Here is a 20470-nt window from a genome sequence, read left to right as displayed (position 1 = left end):
CTGTTCAAACTTTGTTCACGCGGCAATTTGGATGAAGAAAGTATTGAAAAAATTTGTTCTCATGTTCACGCTGACTCCTTAACATCACGCGTTTAGCCGTAAAAACACGTAAGACAACTACGAAAATAGAAAATTTGAAAGGGGGGAGGAGGGCGGAAAAGAGCCCAATCGAACGATGTGAACAGAAAAAAAACTTTTGCACCCCAACCCCATCTTTGATTTTTCGAAATATCGATATTTATAGTTATGATATGTTTTATTATCACGGCTAAATGCTGGATGCTACGATGTGAAGTGTGAAGAACGATTCTGTTCACAGTTGTCAGTTTGCTCAACATACGAAGTTTTATTGCTTAATGGCAACGTTAAAGAACTTTTTCAAAAATGAAATTAAACCAGTTTTATTGCTTAATGGCAACGTTAAAGAACTTTTTCAAAAATGAAATTAAACCCTGGGGGAGGGGTATAGAAAAGATTCAAGAAATATGATATATGAAGATTTGCAAGTGGGGGGGGGGGGGAGTAAAAGAACTGCTCGAAACATCCGTTTGGCCAACAGTTTAGAAAAGTTGAAAATGTTTTTTAAATAGTTTTTGAAAGCTCTAACGGGAAAGAGCTACCCAGATTGAAAGCTTCCAAGAGCGACCTGCATTGGGTGCTTTCGTGACAGCCAAATATGGAAATGGGATTAGTTGTATCCGAGATCCGACAAACGGCCAGCCGATACGGATGACTATCAAGTGTCACTACACAAAAGACTTTTTTAGCGTCTCCCAAGCCTTAGACGACCCCTATTTAACTACGAGCGAGTACACAGGCGGATCTGAACCCCAGGAGTGGGTTTCATATGATTTCGAAGTTGGGTCAGGAGCAGGGGCAGTGGCAGCAGCAGTTCCGCCGCCAACGAGCTCTCACGCGGCCAATGGATCTCGGGTTTCTGGCAACAGCTCAAGGCTCCTTTTCCTTCATCTCTCTTTCTATTCTTTTATTTGGTTTGAAGTGTAATTTTGGGTTCAAAATTTGTAATATTGCAAATTTAAGCAAAATTGATCCGAAGATTGGTTGATTTTTTAAGCATTGAACACATTCCGGGTCTCGAAGTGAAATCTTATTTTCCATTTCCCAATATGGTCCCATTACAAGCATAAAAAAAACCAACTTTTATCGGAAAGAACTGTAATTGGAAGGTGCAGCGAGAGAGGATAAAGAGCTCAACTCCATTTTTTATTTACACCAGTGTATCTTCTTCTTCATCTTCTTCCGGGTATCTCTACGTTTGCCCAGAAGAGACACCGAAAGACTTCTGGAATGCACCACTGCATACGACATTGATAGATGTGAATGCATTAGAACAAGGAATAGCAGTAGCTTCTCCTGAACAGTTTATAGACCAGTGGTTCCCAGGTCATGTCAAATTGCCGTGTCTGTCATCTGTGACCTTTCAGAATTACAGGCATTGGGATGTTGTCAAAGTAGGTCCACCTTTGCTCAAAATAGTTTTTTTTTGCTCACCAAAAAAACCAATTCTTCTTTATGCAACCTATAAGTTGCAAAAAAGAGTTGAAACATTTGCAAACAAAATGAGCTTTCTTCTCTACGGGTCATTTTTGAAAGTGCTCAAAAATTAAATCATAATTCCCTTCACATATATAAACTAACTTAGCGCTGGCAAGTTCATTTCAAAAAATTATTTAAAAAGAAACTTCCGAGTGTTGAATGTTGAACCTCTAAAAAAATAGGCTCTTTTTCCTTTCCCCCCCCCCCCCCCCCCACCTGCAAATATTTATATTTGAAGTTATTGTTTTCACATTGTCCGATTGTCATGAAAACATTAATTAGGCCATGACAAACATATTTGGTCTTCATAATTAATCTTGTAAAACTACTCGTTAGACCAAAAAATTAATGTTTGGGGGGGGGGGGGGAGGAAAAAGAGCCAAAAAATTAAAGGCTAGAAGTTGAGGACAAAATAACTCTGTATATTTATTTTGTTGTATGTTTGCGCAAAATATCAAGATTATTGTACAATTGTACTCATGCCAGATTTTATCAGGACAGAAAAATTTCGTTTTGAAGTCTTATCTGAAGACCGAGTCAAGGCTGACAACTAGTCTTATATATAACATCACTTGAGATCCTGTGAATTATCTTTCTTTTTGATGAACTCACCTTATAAAAAGGTCATGTGACTGATATCATACGACACTAAACGCATTAGTAACTAAAAAGTTTGCCAAAAATCATCATTGATTACGCACGTTATAACGCAGAAAAAACATTATGTGATGTATATTTGATTTATGCAGGGCTGGGACATGAAAAATGCATATTTTAAATTTCAAGTGATAAAGTTAACAAGATTTTCAAACTTTTTTTCAGTTTTATCTTCAACTAGAATGTTGCTGAGCAAATAATTAAATAAGAACAAATGCATAAAAAAATTTGAAGTATTGTTGCGTATAAACCAGTTTGAACGATAGTTGCATACAAGCACAGAAACCGAGCGTAAACACAGTGCCTCCCGGCGGGCTCGGAGCAGGTTCAAATCTCGCCTCAGACATTTCCTTTCGAAACTCTGCGCCGAACATGCTCATAAATCTACGCTCAGTAACCGACTTCGAACTCCCGGAAAACCATTTCTGTTATATTTAGCTAATTAACTAGTTCATAAAACGGCCATGGCAGACCTTGGTTGACACGTTTTTGTCTGTTAACCGTGTTTTGCCAAATTGGAGCGAACACACACACTTTCGAATATCAATGCTGTAAAAACGCTGTTGGATTATCCAAACTATAGGTTGTAGTTATACCAAAAAAAGGAAAGTGTGGTTATTTTCTGTTAACTCAGAGACGGAAATTACCTGATGTATTGATTGTTGAATACATTTTTGAAGACCAATTTTATATAAATCCGACACAGCGTGAGGCAGCATATTTTGGTGCCGCGACCCGGAAAAGAATTCGATCAGATAATTCAAATCAACGAATTGAGTTCAACTAAACAGCACAACATCATTCACGGTAGTAACTCCGCAGACAAGGCAGCTAAGGAAATCGCCCTCTGATTCAAGGAGGAAGTAGTATAGTGGGACTGTGGAAAACACAAATACAACTAAGAACAAATAGTCTGAGAGGAGAAGTTTGAAAACTTCTGTACGCGACAGTTAACAGTTATATTGTACCTGCACAACAGCAATTCATTCCTCCACGCTTTCTCCGCGTCCGTAATCATTTTGAGCCATCTGAGACAAATATTTAACAACCAATCACCCTTAGCAATCGGGAGAAGTAGGGCGTGACAAAGGTCAATAGAAGTCTGCAATTCCCCCTGGAACGGAGGCCTTTCTGAAGGGTCTCGAGAGCGGGTGAAGTTGTCGAGTTTGACCGTTGCAAGCCACACCAGAAGGCAACTGTGTGAATTACAGAAAATGTTGACAGACAGACTCCTGACAAAGAGGCCAGCCATCTGCGGTCGTTAGAAAAAAACTACAGAAAACTGTAAGACAAACTAAGCCACAACGTCGCAAAACTTTGAACTATCTATCATTTTTCCATGTGCTAATTTATGATTTTATAAATTTTTTCGCAAAACTTTTCACCAAAAAGTTGGACCCTAGTATAAAACGAGTGTTATAGTCTTATATGAAACTTTGGACCCAGATTGTTTGAACCTGGTAAACGTCCTGTCATCAAAAAATTGCAAAAAAGGACAATAAAGTGAAAAACAGACTTTGTAACAAAACCTTACGCCCTCGACCAGAATGCTTGAAAATTTCAGTCAAATCTATTTCAATTAAAACAAAAAAAACCAGTCGTATTACTTGGCTATAGCTCCGGCGACCTCAGGTTTACTCCGAATGGTTAATGAAACTTTGACCCAGTGTATACGGCGCCCCCAATCTACCCAAAAGCTTTTGTGGAGTTAGTTTACCAGCCGCGTTTGTGTTTTTTTTATGTAAAACCTTTAATGTTTTTTATCGTTGCAAGCTCTTTGAATCACGCTCTAGAAAGCCTAGCCCGGTCTATGTTTTTACCCGAACGCTGTTAACCCTGTAAAACTATGCAACACCACTTTGAATCATTTTTATGACTTTACTAGAGCATCGAGATTTGGCACGATATCATAAATAACTCAGTTAGTAGGCATCGCAGCAATAACTTCAGCCCTTTGCCCAACGATAAATTTGTAGCAGTCCTAAAACCGTATGACACAAAAATTAGTGTCCTCGTCTATTGTCAACGCAAAAGAACTAAGAGAATGTTTCAGAAATTAGAGAAATCAGCTATTCTAACCATCAGTAGAGTCGATCAGATGATATCGAAACGTAAAGTTAAGAATTACTGTTTGCGCAAACAGTAGTTGGCATTACATCAGTCCAATAAATTAGAGATCAAAATTTTCCTGGTCATTCGCAGATACGGCAAAAACCTCAAAACATTTGTTGCTAAGACTAAAAGGAAAAAGAAATTGAAGAAGAAGCAACAGGCGCTCTTTAAGCAACGCACTTTCATCTGAGTGACATCTCAAGAGCAACTAGCCGATGTATATTAGTCTTTAGCTCAAAAGCTTGGTCTTGAAGCGGTCGTATAAATTGTTGCACTCATCTTACAGTGCCTCAATGTCGTTTCGTTTGTTTTTGTTTTGAATTCAGGTTTGATACGTCCCTCTCTTTAATTATAAAAGCACATCGTTACAATTTGTCAAAATTGATCAAGACTTAAGCCGGAAAGTCCAAAAGAATCTTGAGCCTCCGTGCAGTTTGGTATTTGAGTTCCTCAATGTTCATGAAGACATTCAAGAAGCCATAGAGAACAAAATTGAGAAATGAGTGCAGGGAACCACATCAGAAACGCAAATGTTTTTCTGGAAAAGACTTTTTTGAAAAATGATGACATAAGTCAAAAGAGAAAACTACTAATAGAGATATGATTGGCAAGGAATTGGAACAGTGCCTTGACCTGGTGAGAAAAAGACAGAGAAGTTAATTCAGAAAGCTAGGAACTATGAAGGGTCTGCGGAATAAATGAGGTCCATTTCAATGCCTTTGGGGGAGGTGACTTCCTCGAAAGGTTCCGAAAAATCTCAAAATTCACAGCGGTTTAGGGTTTCAGGTCAGACTAAAACAGTCTCAATGACTTCCAGTCAACGACAAAAAGAGTCGTTGAGAGCTAAATTAAGAAAAGAAAAGAACGAGAGACAAAATTAAGGATCAATACACTTACTATAAATCAGGCAAAGGTTGAAAGAAGTACAAATCAGCGAGGAGTTTGGAAAAATGTTGAAGCTAAAATCGGTGAAAATGAATTGGAGGAAGACTCCGACGTTGTTGATTTGTTTTCTAGCTCGGTAAGCTCTCATAGGGAAACAGCAGACAAGCGCACAGAAACTTGCGTGCAAAATGTGCCGAAATTGCAGTGTGTAACGACCAATTAGGTGGCTTCTCTTCTACGATGAAGTAACTCCCTTGATTCTTAAATCTCTTACGCATATTGCTGCCGGCACTAATACTCGGCAAAATATCGACGAATATTAGTCAAACTTAAAACTTAGTATGTAACACAACCACAGCGGTTTTCAGATGCAAATCGTTCGGTTAGTGCTGAGCCTGCCACATCTGCTAATTTTGAAAATCTTCCATCACCTTCCTAAGAAATTTACCTCCTGATATTGCACTTATTTCGGCAGTACCGCTTGTAGGTAATCCCGCCTAATTCAGTCAGTTCTGAACCCCGAACCTCGCATCGTAGTTCCCTGCAGCGGCAACACCAACCCCCCGCAGTTTGCATCCCTTTGGCTTTGAATGAGTCATCGCGCGTAATTGAGGTAGTAACACCTGTGGCCTCCGCAAAAATGGTAACGTTCCCCAACAATAGCGTTGGAGTAATTTACTGTTCGAACCTCGCATCGTAGTTCCCTGCAGCAGCAACACCAACCCCCCGCAGTTTGCATCCCTTTGGCTTTGAATGAGCTATCGCACGTAATTGAGTTAGTAACACCTGTGGCCTCTGCAAAACTGGTAACGTTCCCCAACAATAGCGCTGGAGTAATTTACTGTTCCACTCTACCACACGAGCAAGTACCCTTGCAGTCACCAATTGCGTCGGACATTCCTTGCTCATCCGTTCATCAGCCGCACTTTTCGAATCCGGCCGCATCGTGCGTATAGCATCCTGTCTCAAATTATTTCAACCCGCCATCGCAATCGAAATCCTTTCGAGACTTAGCTGTTGCTTTTCGTTGACATAAAACAGAAAGGATCCACTACCGGAATGGAAACTGTCCAAGTATGATGGTAATCCATTGGAATGGCATGAATTGATGGGTAAGTTTTGGAGTGCCGTTTGTCAACAATCAATTTTTTTGGATGACGTCAAACGGACGTACCCTAAAACATTGCTAACTAGGAAAAGTAAATTGGCCATAGAGGACTTCGAGTATTCAGGTCGAATTTACAGGTATGCACTAGGCACTCCTTGAACAAAAGTTTGGGCAACCTCAAAGCGTCAGGAGAGCCCACCTCGGAAATCTTAACAGCGTTCGACCAATGAAAATGCACAATTCGGAAAGCATTATTAATTTTGCTTGTGTTATTTCAAGTCTCGTTGGTGTGTTTCGATGGTTGGCACATGAGGAAGATATGAAAGGAACCGCCATCTTGAACGAAGTTATATGTAATTTGCCTCCGAACGTGAAGGAGTCTTGGTCGTCCTACACGGTCAAGCGCAATTAGTATTTACCTAATCTTTTTGACTTCAACGAGTGTTTGAAAGAAAAGGCCGAAACGCATATGCATATGAAAACTTTTCTGGTAAATCAAAAACCGAGGAACGCTTCAAGACAAAAACTAGCACCCGAAATTTAATATGCAGTGCTAAGCCGAACAAGGTTGAATATATTTGCTTCCCGCAGTGCGCTGGCAATATCCGTTATGGGGACGCAAGGTTTCCAAGGAAAAAAACCCTACTCAAAGTGCCACTTTTTCCGCGGATAAAACTCTGTTTTTCCTGTCTCCAAGCATACCACATGTTCCGTAATTGTCCGAAGGCTTGGAAATGCTCTGAACCTGAGTGCAAATGCACACACAATTTTCTCTTGCCTGGTGCAGACCGCATTCATCCTCCTCGAAAGGAAGAAAACAAGTCTTTTACTGCAAAAGCTCCGGTGGATAAACCAACGTCGTCTTGTTCTGCAACCGTGCAGGGCGCTAAAGGTTTTCTCCAGGTTAATCAGCTCAGTGTTTTATCCAAGTCAAAAACCGATAACGCCCTCATTTTGTGTGACTCCGAGCAACCACTCCAAGTTTTCCGCAAGCTTGGCCCGCCGTCTGAACTTGTCAGGTATAAAGAATGATATCACCCTAAATAGTTTCAATTCAACGGATATTATTTTGAATGAGTCAGTCGAGTTCACACTATGCGCTGAAATAAAAACACCGATTATACCTTCAATGAATCCGCTTACGTAAAGAATGAATTTAATGTTGGGTCTAAAAAGGGTGATATTCCGGCCCTTCAAGAAAAGTATCCATACCTGGAAAGCCACTTCGGTATAGTTAATAGGACATTGAAATGCTAATTGGTAAGGACTTTTATCGCCACATACGCCCGCTCGGTTAAATTCATGATGCAGATAGGAAAACTCCAATGGCTGTTTGTTTCCCGGTAGGATGGGTAAGAGTGGCCTACTCCCTTCATCGTCTGGGTTATTGTCAAACTGTTTCAAGTTCAATGCCAAAGACGTGAAACTTAATAGTCAGTTAGAAACCTATGGTATATACAAGCAAGCTGATGCTCGTTCTACAGCCGATCAGCGAGCGCATAATTTTCTTGAATTAACAACAAATTATGATGGTAAACTGGATTGATTAGGAATGTTATGGGCCGATGAGACCAGTTCTTTACAAAAAAATTACTACTCACCTCTGGCATAGTTCAAGATGCTTGAAAAACCGCTCGACAAAGATAGTGGTTTAAAAAATAAATACACTGAGAGAATCAAAGAGGACCTCGATAAAGGTTATGTAACTCCTGTTGAAGCGCATGATTTGCAGTTCCGCTCCGCGCGTTAATGGTATTACCCATATTCTTGTCCTCAGCCCAAACAAGCCAGGCAAATGTCGCCGGCATTTAATTGGCACGTCAAAATTTCATGCCCAATCTTTAAGCAAATCTTTGCTGGTTGGACCTGATTTATTACAAAGTTTGTTTCATGTGTTAATGCGCTTCCGCGAACATCAGCTTGCCGTCTCCGCGGAGATGGTATCTGATCTTCCAGGTTGGGATACCGCCTTGTGATCAACCTTCTTTGCGTTTTTTCTGGCGCGAGGATAACACATCGGATGTGAAAGTTCTCCAGTATACCCGAGATAAATTTGGCGCTCAGGACTCCCCGAAGTGTGCGAACTTCTTACTTGAGCAAACCGCCAGGGACAACGTTGAAACTTTTCCTGAAGCATTTAGAGCAGTAATTACTAGGTTCTACATGGAAGACTACTTGAAATCATTCGAAAATCACAATGATGCAATGAGAGTAAGCAAGGATCTGGTGAATCGTCTTATAGTGGGACGATTCTGTCTCACCAAGTTTGTTAGTAATGTTCCTGCAAATGGGGATAATTTGAACCCTTCAATCCGAAAGTAAAAGGAAATTGCGAGTGGTAATGACTATTTGAATTCTCATGTATTAGGGATAAAGGGGAACAGTGGAAGTGACCCTTTAGTTGATAGTCGTTGTAATGAAGTGTCCCTCTTGCTGGAGTTAACCGAGCGCAAAAATTGCTCTCAGTTTTGTTTCATCGGTCTTCGACCCTATTGGTTTGTTGTCGCCCTACCTGGAAAGGACACGCCTGCTTCTTAGAGACATTTGGCGCGTAACTGGGCAACAATGAGATGAGCTCCGGAAGCAGTTCATTGATTCGCATTCAAACCTGTTTATCTTAGGAGAAACAGTCATTCCCCGATGCTACTTCAGTAATCCGTTTGATCGATGTAATTCTTCGCGCCCGGATTACTGAGACTCAAAAAACTGAAACTGCATTCGTTTTCGGTAAAGCAATGGTAGAACCAATGAAGGTTTTGTCCATTTCGAGGCTGGAATTGCAGGCAGCCTTGCTGGCATCTAGGTTGAAGGAAGATATATTCTGGGCGATTTCAATCGAATTAACCCGCGCTTTTTTGTGGACCGATAGCACCACGAGGCTACAAAGGCTTCACTCCTTCGATAAATTACCGCCGCAAACCGTGCTGTGAAACAAAAGAACGCACCACTGAGGATCAATGATTCCAAGTGAATAATGGAGAAAACCCCGCAGACACGGGGACAAGCGGAATGTCGGCGGAATGCCTTAAAGAAAGCAGTTGGGTCAGGGTCCAAGCTTCCTCTTAGGCAATGAGTGGCCTTTCAAACCAAACATGGATGTTGTTAATAAATTTCTCTCAGAAAAATCTGTGGACGACACCATAGAAATTTCGACACATGCTCTCACGAGTGATTCGAAGCAGTCAGAGCCCGTATTTGTTTGGGAGAAGTATAGTAGTTGAACGAAATTGCAACGATATGTTTGCTTTATGTTGACGTTTTTGTCAAAAAACAAGCACTTCCACGGGCCTACCGCTTAAAAAACCGGTCCAGCCGAACTTTCAATTGCGAAAGATAAAGTGCTACTTTCGGATGTGTAGTCAGAAAATGGTACCAATTTCGTTGGAGCTGAGAAGGAACTTCTACTTAGCGTACAAAGTTGGAGCAGACAGACTCCCACATTGTTAGATCATATAGGGATTAATTGAGAATACAATTCTCCTGGCGCGCCGCCCGCCGCATGGCTCTCGAGAAACGTTGTGCGCAGTTGCAACGGCGTTTTCTACGCAACCATCGGAACCCGCAAGTTAACAGATATTCTCGACCACGTTTTGTTTAGTGGAGCAATCGCCAAATGCCTGTTCAGTAACGCCTGTTGGTCCTGATTCAACTAAATTGGAAGCCTTAACGCCTAACCCTTCTATCTTGGATGAGCAGTCTGTTAGTTTTTTGTTGCTAACACTTGATGAACGTTTCGACCACCGAAAGCACTATGACCGAGCACAAGCTTACGCAATCGCAGCAAACTGCGGGGGTTATGTTGCAGTGGCAAAGAACCGCGATAGCTCAGTTGAAAGAGCGTTAGGATGAAGATCTAAAGGTCCTCGGTTCGATTTCGGGTCGCGGCACCAAAAAAATGTGCTGTCTTACGCTGTGCTGCCTCACGCTGTATCGGGTTGATTTAAAACTGGGCTTCAAAAGTATATTTGACAAACAAAATATCGGGTAATTTTTGTCTCGGAATTAACAGAAAATAAAAGCGCTTTTGAATAACGGTGCTGTAAGAACGATGTTGGATTATCGAAATTATAGATTGAAATTTATACCGAAAAATGCGAAAAGTGTGTTAATTGTCTGTTAATTCAGAGACAGAAAATACCCGATATATATTGATTCTCATATATACTTTTGAAACCCAGTTTAGTATCAACCCGACAGAGAGACGGAACTTCGACGATACAGTGATGGGAAATAAAACTTGTATAATTTAAACTTCAAATGATAAAATTTAAAAAATTTTAAAACTTTGTTCCAGTTTTATCTACAACTAAAAGAAATTCACGGTAAAAAATTTGATCTTGAAAATAGCCTGAGAAAAAGCCGAATGAATTTGATTTTATGGCTCCTTTGGTCATTTAATTAATTGACGCCAAAGGGTTGCTGTTAGTTCGAAAAAAATCTAATAACACAGCAAAAGCATTATAGTTTGAACATTTGGTCTAAAAATTTCGTTTGAAAGCTTCATCAATTCAAATGAATTGGCAGTTTTCATTTTCCTTTTTCTTCTATCCTGTGAAGTTCTACTTTTGAATGTATACGACTTTAACCATAGAAGGGAACAAGGACAGTTCAAAAAAGCAGCACATTTTCCAAATCGGATTTTGATTGTTGTTAATGAACATACCGATGATGACTATCAAAAGTTTTCAGGCGCAGTTGTCTCAGCCGATGATGACAATCGATGACGTCATAACAGCTATAGAGGTATACTCGCCAGGATTCTTGAACATGATGGGAAAGTATATAAAATACTTCTTCACTAAATACCTCCAGCCACAAGTCAGCAACAAATTCATGTCTGTGATTCTGCCTAAACTGCAGCAATTGGCGCTGGAGTTGCCTCAATTGATAACCCAGCCAATGCCATGGCTCCAACCGGCATCATTTACACTAGCAATTTTGGCAAACCATCAATGATCATTTAAGATCACGTTGAAGTCAATCTCAAGTTCAAATTTTTAAGATCACATTGAAGTCAATGTCAAGTTCGTCCTCTTCCTTCCCTTTCATTTCTCACCCTTCTTTCTTTACGCCTTCCCTACCGCCTTCTCTCGCAAGACAAGGTAGAAATCTTTTAAATTAGTTCATATCGTTTCTTCTTACGACGATTTATCCTCAAGGTAACTGTGCAATCATGTGCTGTCTCTTTGCCACTTTATCAATTATAGACAGTGCTATAATGGCTCCTATAGTTTTAACATCCATCAACTGAAGGTCGCATTTAAAATCATAGAAGAATTCTGGTTTTTGCGAATCAAAGAGGATTTCACAGAGGTCAATTGTTTAAAGATATTCCATTGCTATTTAAAGTTATACAATTTCGTTTTTACTCTAGAGTACAACCAGTGTAAAGTTACAAAAACACTCAATTTTGAAACAGAGTCCTAAGTGTAATTGATACCCAATTGTGGCATACAGAACTCGAACATGTCGATGACGATGTCGAAGCGACAGATAGCATGTCTACTTGCCAACCAGTTCTTCAATACATTCCCAAAACAGGACAAGTCAGCAAAGTTGAATAAACATCAGCACATGTTTCATCTTTTCTATTCAGAGTTAGTTTATCTTCAGCAAAATTTCATTTCCCTCTGAATAAATTGGATTTAAACACGAACAAAACTGATCGTATCAGGGCGAAGCTAAGCTCTGAATGTTCCGACTGCCCTTTAAGGTCTATGGAGCAGTAATAACATGAAAAAATTGAATGTAATAAAAAAAAGAAAAAAAAATCAACATTACGAGGCCAAACTGTGTATTTTGTGAATAGTAAAAGGATTTTGCAACAGGTCAAAAACAGAAATATTGCGGAATTCGCAACGTTGCTATTGTTCTTTGATCTTCTTTGCTGTTTTGGATTCCGAGGACAGTAGCTAAAACCTTGTATTGCTCAAAATTGCTCCAAAAACAGGCAACTTTGCGGAATCCACAAAAAAATCTGTGGAATCCGCAAAAAAAATAGTTTGCGGACTCCGGAACAGTTTGTGGGTTCCAGAAACATCAGCTGTCGTGGAATCCGCAACTACGTGGAGTCCGCAAATTGTGAGCGAAATCCGCAAAATAGAAATGGATTCCGTAAATTGTTCGCGGAATCCCCAAATTGCAAGCGGAATCCGCATAAATTTGCGGAATCTACTTACATTTGCGGAATCCGGAGCAACTACCTATATTCGCTCGTTGCGGAGTCCGCAACAAAATTAATGTGCCGTCAAAATTGCAGGTATTTGTACATGGAATTTCTATGATGAAATTTGAAATTTTGTAAGTAGAATCCATTTACAATTTGAAACATGTTTAAAGACTTGTCTCTGGAATCCAGAAACGTACAGACAAAAATTGCGCGCCTATCCAGTGCACAGCTTGGCCTCGTAAGGAAAACTTGAGATTTTTTTGAAAATCATCCTTCCACGCGCCATATAAAGTACAAAGTGATAGATTTCGTTCCTAGTATCTAACTAATTATGGCAAATAAGCTTCCTTCAACCAGTTTGGAACATTTTCTAACTTGGATTAAATCTCCGCTGACGCAGTAATGGCGCAACATATATCGCGCGTTAATTGTTCCAAATTGGCCAAAATAAAAATTTTTAAACCCCATAACTTTGCAAAAACTGATCACCGGTGATATATGTTTTTTCAAATTTAAGCTCAAGACGACAATACCTTTTGAATGATATAAAAAAATTCCGTCAAAAATGGCTAGTTAAAAAGTCGAAACTTGTATGAAGAAAAAAAACCCACCCCGAGCACAAATATTCCGTTACTTTCGTTACAAAAGTCGGAACAATAACTAATAACGGTCCTGTGAACCCAGAAAAGTGCAACCACGGTCTCTCGAAAAGTTCTTAATTAAGAAACAGATTTCATCTTTCAAAAAAAATGTTTAAAGCAGAATGTACAAAACTTTTACATGAAACAAAACATTACGATGACAAACTTTGCATTTTTTGATTTAAAAGCGGGTTCCGCAAGAGACCGAAATCAGATTTGTCGCGGAATCCGCAATATTACTACTTTTTTTTATCTTTGCAGTTTTCGATTTCACAAAATAATAGCCAACACACTGTACCGCTCAAAATTGCTCCAAAAATAATAGAATTTGCAGAATCCGCAACAAAAATTGCGGAGTCCGGAACAGTTTGTGGAATCCACAAACAAATAATAAAATATAAGCATAGCCAGGGGCGAATCTAGGATTTTCTCGAGGGGGGCGGATTTTCAGAAAATTTTGAAAAATTTGTCGACCTTTTCCATTTTTTTAAAAATTTTTTAGGTCGACAAAATTGGTTTTCTGAGATCTTTTAAATCACTAAAAAGACCTCATTTCGCATAAACTTTCTGCGATGCTGGAAAATTTTTAGAAAAACAGGCCAAAAATGCATTTTTAGGCGCTTTTTATAAAAATGTTGACCAAAAAATTGCGTTTTTTTTCGGCGCGCGCTCTCCCTAAAAACTTAATATATAAAAAAGCCAGAGGCGCCTTTAGAAAATTTTTCGGTCCGTCGACCAAAAAAGAATAGTACAAAGGGGGGACCCTTTGGGTCGGCAGGGGTCAAATAAATCCGCTGGTGGGTATAGCAAAAATGAGATGTTGCGGATTCAGCACACAATTATTAAAAGAATCTGCAAACCAAACAAATCTGGAAAAAAAGAAAAAGTTTTGAAGATTCAAAAGGAGAAAATTCTTGCTTGATAAAAACAGGTTTTATAAAATAAATGGGATTTGTTTTTTGTTTACTTTGTTTTTTTGAGACGTAAAACAAAAAATTTTCGCGATTCTCGTTGTATTTTTTGCGTTGTACATTTTTTTTCGCGATTCTCAAAAATAAAAGTTTTTCTCATAAACTATCTTTTTGGTTTCTAGAAAATGGTACCAATGAAAAAACCGCCCGCTCTTAATTTTGCTTGCATACCTATATATACGCTTAGGGGCGTCCGCCTAACCTCAGGGATTCGCCCTCTCAGCAGCCAAAGGTTACTCCTTTAGCTATTTTTATGACATTCAGTTGCAGCCGACCAACACTAATTTTGAAGGGGAGCAAGAGTTAAAGCAAAACCGGTTTTCTGATCAAATTTTTCAAAAACTCCCCAAAACGGCATTTTGGCCTTTTTTTGTTGAAAAATTGACTGCCGCGCAAATTGTTTTTTTTAAAAGCAAAAATTGGATCTTTATAGTGCTCTAGGAATGCTCGAAAAGTCAAATTCACCCCTGTAAACGCCTAGTTTTTTTTTCTTTTTGCCCTATATTTTTGGCCCTTATTCGATTTTTTGCCCTATATTTTTGGTTTTTTCACTAGCTCGAGGACTACCCGTCTAAATCTGAATTTTTGGGTTTATGTATGAAAGACGTTAAATGAAGCTCCCCTGCATAAGCAGTTACGCCTTAAGTATTTCAAAAAAACTGTGGCCATCGAAAAAGTCAAATATTTGATTTCTCATCTTTTTTGAATTTTTTGAGTTTTCTCGCAATTTACCCAGCCGAATCCGATATCAAGGGTTTAATCAAGGCAACAGGTTGTGAAAAGTCTAGGTCCAAAAACGGCTATGCCCTAAAACTTGTAGGAAAAAAATGACTCTGGGGAACTTTCAAATCCTCGAGAGAAACAACTAAGGTTTTGGATGAAACCCATTTTTTGAGTTTTTCAAAATAACTCATTTCATCCCACATCAGCGCAACATATTCAAAAATATCAAACCAATACCTCCAGTTCTGCTGAAAACTGAACGAGTGAAGAACCAACCAAAGTCAGCTGAACAATAAAAAAAAATTTCAACGCAATAAATTCAAAAAATGTTCTCAATGTTTTGAAACGCAAAAAGAAGATGTTTGAATCAACAAAACTCAAAAAAAATTCGGTCACCAAAAATTTATCAATTTGGTTTTTGAAAAATTACAAAGAAAATGTTTTAATTATGGTTACAGAATTGCAGCCCAAATACATAATCTGACAAATCCAAGAGAAAAACAACAATGCGCGCTCGCTGTGCAATAGCACACAATGTTTCGACCAAGTTTTCAGAACTTACAAAAAAATTTTGCTTCTAAATTTAACTTTCTAATATTTTTTTGCGTTGTGCAATGATAAAATCTGATTGAAAGCCTAGAACCTAGACATTCGAAATTCATAGTGAATTAGACATATTAAATAACAGTTTATTTTTCAAAAAATGAATAGAAATTTTTATAACAATTTCGATAATTTTGACGACCTTTTTTAGATCAAGCGGCTCTTTTTCCTTTTCCACCCCACCTGCAAGTTTTTACATGCAAATTTGTTGACCACATTGTCCGATTGTTACAAAAATTTACATACGGACTAATAAGGCCACGACAAACATATTTGGTCTTCATACTCAACCTCGTAAAACCACTCGTTACACTAATATATTGAAGCTCGTGTGAGGTGGGGGGGGGGGGGGGGGAGTAAAAAGAGCCGATCAAGCAAAATGATTTTCCGAGCTCTCCTAAAGCACTAAAAAGACGCTGTTTTGGCAAAATTTTTGGGCACTTTTTGGAAAATTTTCACAAAAAATTTGCGTTTTTTGGCACGCGCTCCTCTTCAAAATTAATATATATATTGGCGCCAAAAGCGGCTTTAGAAAATTTTCAAGGTCGGTTGGCCAAAAATCGATTTTTTAAAAAGTACCAAAGGGGGACCCTTTGGGTCGGCAGAGGGTCGAATCCCTGAGATGGAGAAATGCGTCCCCCCTAAATCCACCCCTGATATATACATTTATACAATATAACAAAAATCGAAAGTTCTGACAATTGCTTTTCAAACATAAAAACGAAGCATGTAGAAAGAAAACAACCGGGCCAAAAAATCACGTTTTTTCCTTTTTTGCAGAATTCGTCCGGGTAAATATAATTCTAACTTTGAGAAAGTGAAGTGCCTTTTGAACTACTTCGACCGAGTGACTAGTCAGGACAGCACTGACGCCACTTCATCTCAGGTGGTTTCGTTCCACCGGAGGCGTCTGGAGGCACCACCTCCTGAATGGAGCACAATGGACACCAAACTCACAAGGTAAAACAAAAACCATGTTTCCAACAAAAAACGCAACGCAAGAATGGATAAAAAACTCAGAAGTTGGGAACAAAAAACATCGAAAATGAGACAAAAAGATGATTCTCAACCTTTCGCAAACTTACCACGATATGAGTGAATAAAAAAGATTTTTAAACTTTTATGTTTTTTTAAAAGCTTTTTGCAAGGTAAATGTGGTCGCTGATTTTGCGCTAACAAACCCCTCCCCCCGCTAACAAACCCCTCTTTCATTAATCCAACCTCCTTGCCACAAAAGGGGGTCTTTTCTGTTATACGGCAAAAATCACCGAATTGTTAAATGAGCTTCTATTTTAAAAAAAAATCAATATTTTCTTTCACTGTATTTAATTTAATTTCAACCAATCAGATAAGAGCAGTTTGATCCAATTCTCAATTTAAACGAAAGGTCTGGGCCGTAAAACAGAAAAGATTCCATGAAGACCTAGGGTTTCCTCTTCAGCACTTATGGGTTTTTGGCCGACAAATACCAAATTTTTAGAAAATCGCCAAAATGCTTGACCAAACATTTCCAAAAAGTGCTCATAAACTGTTTTACGAAAATTTTTGCAACACATTACCTCAGTGCATATTTTTTTTTCAGGCAGAAAAGGGCCTTTTAATGTTTTGAGAGAGCTCGGGAAATCAAAAGGTCAACGTAAAAATGTCTAACAAATATTGATTTTTAGAAGTCCACCTGCTAAAAACACAAATTCGGTCCTGTGATAATTGCACATTACCGTATGGTCTGCTGCTGTGTTTTTAGGTGTCTTGTGAAGTCTGACGGGTTCATTGAGAAACAGAACAATATGTTGCAAGTGGATTTCGCCAACAAATGTGTGGGTGGAAGTGTATATGGGCACGGCGCTATCCAAGAGGAGATCAGGTTCGTGACCCACCCTGAACTGCTCGTTAGCATTATGTTCACGCCGGAGCTGCTGGCCGACGAATGCCTTATAGTTCAAGGTTGGGGATGTTATAATTTAAAAAAAAAAGGAGTCTCTGAAACCTTTAGCCCTTGTTATTCCCATGTTCGCAAACAAGATCTCCGTCAAAATTAACAGCGAAAAAATATAAAAAATCACCATGCATCATTTTACTCTGGTACATAGATTAAATAAACAATCAGTCAACAATAATTGAAAAAAATATCGAAATGTCCAGGAGCGGATCTAGGATTTTCTCGAGGGGGGGGGGGGGGGGGGGGCGGAATTTTAAAAAAATTCGAAAATTTTGACGACTTTTTTCTAGGTCGACCAAATTGATTTTTCGAGCTCTCCCAAGCACTGTTTTGCCCCCTTTTTGGCAAAATTTTCTGCGCCGCAGGCAAACTTTTGAAAAAACAGTCAAAAAAGCCGTTTTTGGGCACTTTTTGAAAAAGTTTTACAAAAAATTCGCGTTTTTTTTGGCGCGCGCTCCCCCTCAAAGTTAGTATATATTGGCGCCGAAGGCACCTTTAGAAAAATTTTAGGGTCGGTCGGCCAAAAATGGATTTCTGAAAAAGTATCAAAGGGGGGACCCTTTGGGTCGGCAGGGGGTCGAATCCCTAAGGGGGGGCGTCCGCCCCCCCCCCCTCCCTCCCTAAATCCGCCCCTGGAAGTGTCAAAAGTTTCTTTTCTGCAGCGTTTTTGTTTCGATTAAAATATGAAGATTTCTTAATTTTGATGTAAATTCGACTAAATTCGACACTAAATTCAACAAATCTGTTTTGTTTGCTTTCAGGTGCTGAAAGATACAGTGAATGTACGGGCTACGGAAGCAGTTTTCGATTCGTCGCAGACTACATAGACCCGAATGCAGTCGATTCAGTCGGACGAAAACTAGTCACGGTTGTAGCAATCGACGCCCTTCCTGTAGGACATCTCCCCCCTAACGAACAATTCAAAGAGCCGACACTAACTAGAGAGTTGAACAAAGCCTATGTCGGTTTCCAAAAACCCGATACCAGTAACTCGGCAACAGGATCGCAGACGAAACCAACAGCTGTCGCTACTGGCAATTGGGGATGCGGGTCTTTCGGTGGCAACCCGACTTTGAAGTTTTTCATCCAATGGATGGCAGCTTCGTATGCGGGAAGGGATATGCTTTATCTGACATTTAACGACATTGCATTGACGCAGATTTTGTCTCAAATTTCAACTGCGTTGCATCAGAAAGCTTTCTCTGTGAGCGATCTTTGGAACATCATTTCGATGTATTGCCAGTTTGGTCTGGGCGTATCTCTACCTGAATTCATGATTAACAACCTACAGATTTAGTTTGCAACTAGCTCTACCGTTTTCCAACAGTATTTGTCCCTTTTTTTCTTGAAACTTATCATTGGATTAGTCCAATTAAGGTCATGCAATACTTGTTATGTAGACCAGAATTCATGAAATTGACATGCTTTATATTTTAAATTAAGGTTAAAAAGGGGAAAATGACACTCTCTATTGTGATTTTTGCAGACGTCATTAAACACTAGAACAAAACAAATCATTGAGTCGTTTACAGCAAGGAATCAGAGAAATCATTAACATTTAATGTCTAGTAAAATTAATTCGGTTACGATAAAAACGGAATTAATGAATAGGAGTTAATTAACGGTAATAAAATATGTTCAATCCTGCGTGGCGCATTTTTTCCACGATACTGCAGCTAGAGTAGTTATATAACGATGTTATTTCTGAAGAGAAATATATATTTTTGACTGATTCTGGGCCTCTTTAATTATTTGTTGGACATATTGTTTGACCCAGAATGCAAAAACAGACTTCTACGAAGGTACACGAAGTTTTTCAAAACTCGCTACAACGAATCAGATACATGCACTTGGCGCATTTTATGCGAATGCAACAACTGTAGAGACCAAAATAAACTTACACTTATAACTGAAAACTAAATTATGAACACTGCAACGACTGGGTTTTATGCGAACCCTTGGATTTTATTCCTAAATTCTTTATTATCATTATTATTATTGCTTAACGAAAACATTTTTTTTGAAAATCGCCAAACTCAATTTGCAAGTAGGATAAACTTGCCCCCAGCAATCGTTGCCCTACACATTAGCTACAAAAAAATGCTAGTCATACAATTTTCATATATGGAAAATGCCAGTCATACACTTTTTATGTAATTCCATAAGAACAAAAAATTGCATAAAAGGTCTATGATTAGTGAGTTTTCAAATATGGCAACTGTATGACTAGCATTTTTCCATAAACCATAAAATTAGATTTATTTAAAATTTTATTTCTCAAATTTTTTGGGTTGTCTTCGTAACCGAACACAAGTGGCAAAAACCCTTGTTACTCAAAAGTGAGTCACCAAATGCTTAAACGTCTTGGATACAATGCATTGGAAACGGCACGCATATGTTTTAGTTTTGTCTTGAGACAATGATGTGAAAAAAGTATTAAGCTATTATTTTTAGGCAAAAGCTTTCAAAGGTGATTTTTTAAAATTTGTATTTTTATTTAACCGTGCTTTGACCAAAGCATACAAAAAAACGCCATACAAAACAAATAGGCGTCTTGAGCGTTTTTGAAAAAGTTTATCCTGAAAAATGGAAAAAAAATTAATTTTTGTGTATCCAAGATTACGTTATTCACACAAAAAAAAACTAGTTTTTTTACATGCAAAATTTTTTTTTAGAAAGTGTTCGCTCAAATTTTGTACATAATTCGTTGTGCGATTGAAAAAAACTGAAAGATATTAGCAAAACTAATTTATCAAAACAAAAAGCGTATCCTCTACTTACTGGTTTTACATGAGTGTTACAACGGAAAAAACCGGATGAACCAAAAAATCAGTTTTTTTATTTAATTAAAAGACCTGGCCGAGCCCTGGTGACTGATTTTTGATTTTCATGCGTTAGACGTCGAGTTTAATTTTAAACAGAGAAACTAATTCGCTTTCAAACTTAGTGAGACAAAAATATGATTGAAACATTTTTCCAATTTAATGTCTAAAAAAACGAAGAGTTTTGCTGCGTCCAGCTTGAAGTTTAATTTCAATCGGAAAAATGTATGTTAGCAGAAAGCAGAACTTAGACCAAGAATTCAACACACACGTGAGAAGGAAC

General features: G+C 38.7%; 1 protein-coding gene across 1 annotated transcript; it reads left to right on the top strand.

The window, feature by feature from the left end:
- The first annotated feature begins 729 nt into the window (after positions 1-729).
- On the top strand, positions 730-18662 carry LOC134839762 (poly(ADP-ribose) glycohydrolase-like). Its single transcript, XM_063855384.1, has 7 exons — positions 730-933; positions 1188-1472; positions 11009-11236; positions 11777-11916; positions 16207-16386; positions 17171-17370; positions 18127-18662. The coding sequence occupies exons 1-7, from the start codon at positions 730-732 to the stop codon at positions 18660-18662; spliced, it is 1773 nt and encodes a 590-aa protein (XP_063711454.1).
- The last annotated feature ends 1808 nt before the right edge of the window (positions 18663-20470 follow it).

This window comes from Symsagittifera roscoffensis, chromosome 2 (genome assembly GCF_963678635.1).
Source record: "Symsagittifera roscoffensis chromosome 2, txSymRosc1.1, whole genome shotgun sequence".
In the NCBI taxonomy this organism is placed as follows: domain Eukaryota; kingdom Metazoa; phylum Xenacoelomorpha; order Acoela; family Convolutidae; genus Symsagittifera; species Symsagittifera roscoffensis.
This window is presented reverse-complemented; position numbering and strand designations above follow the sequence as displayed.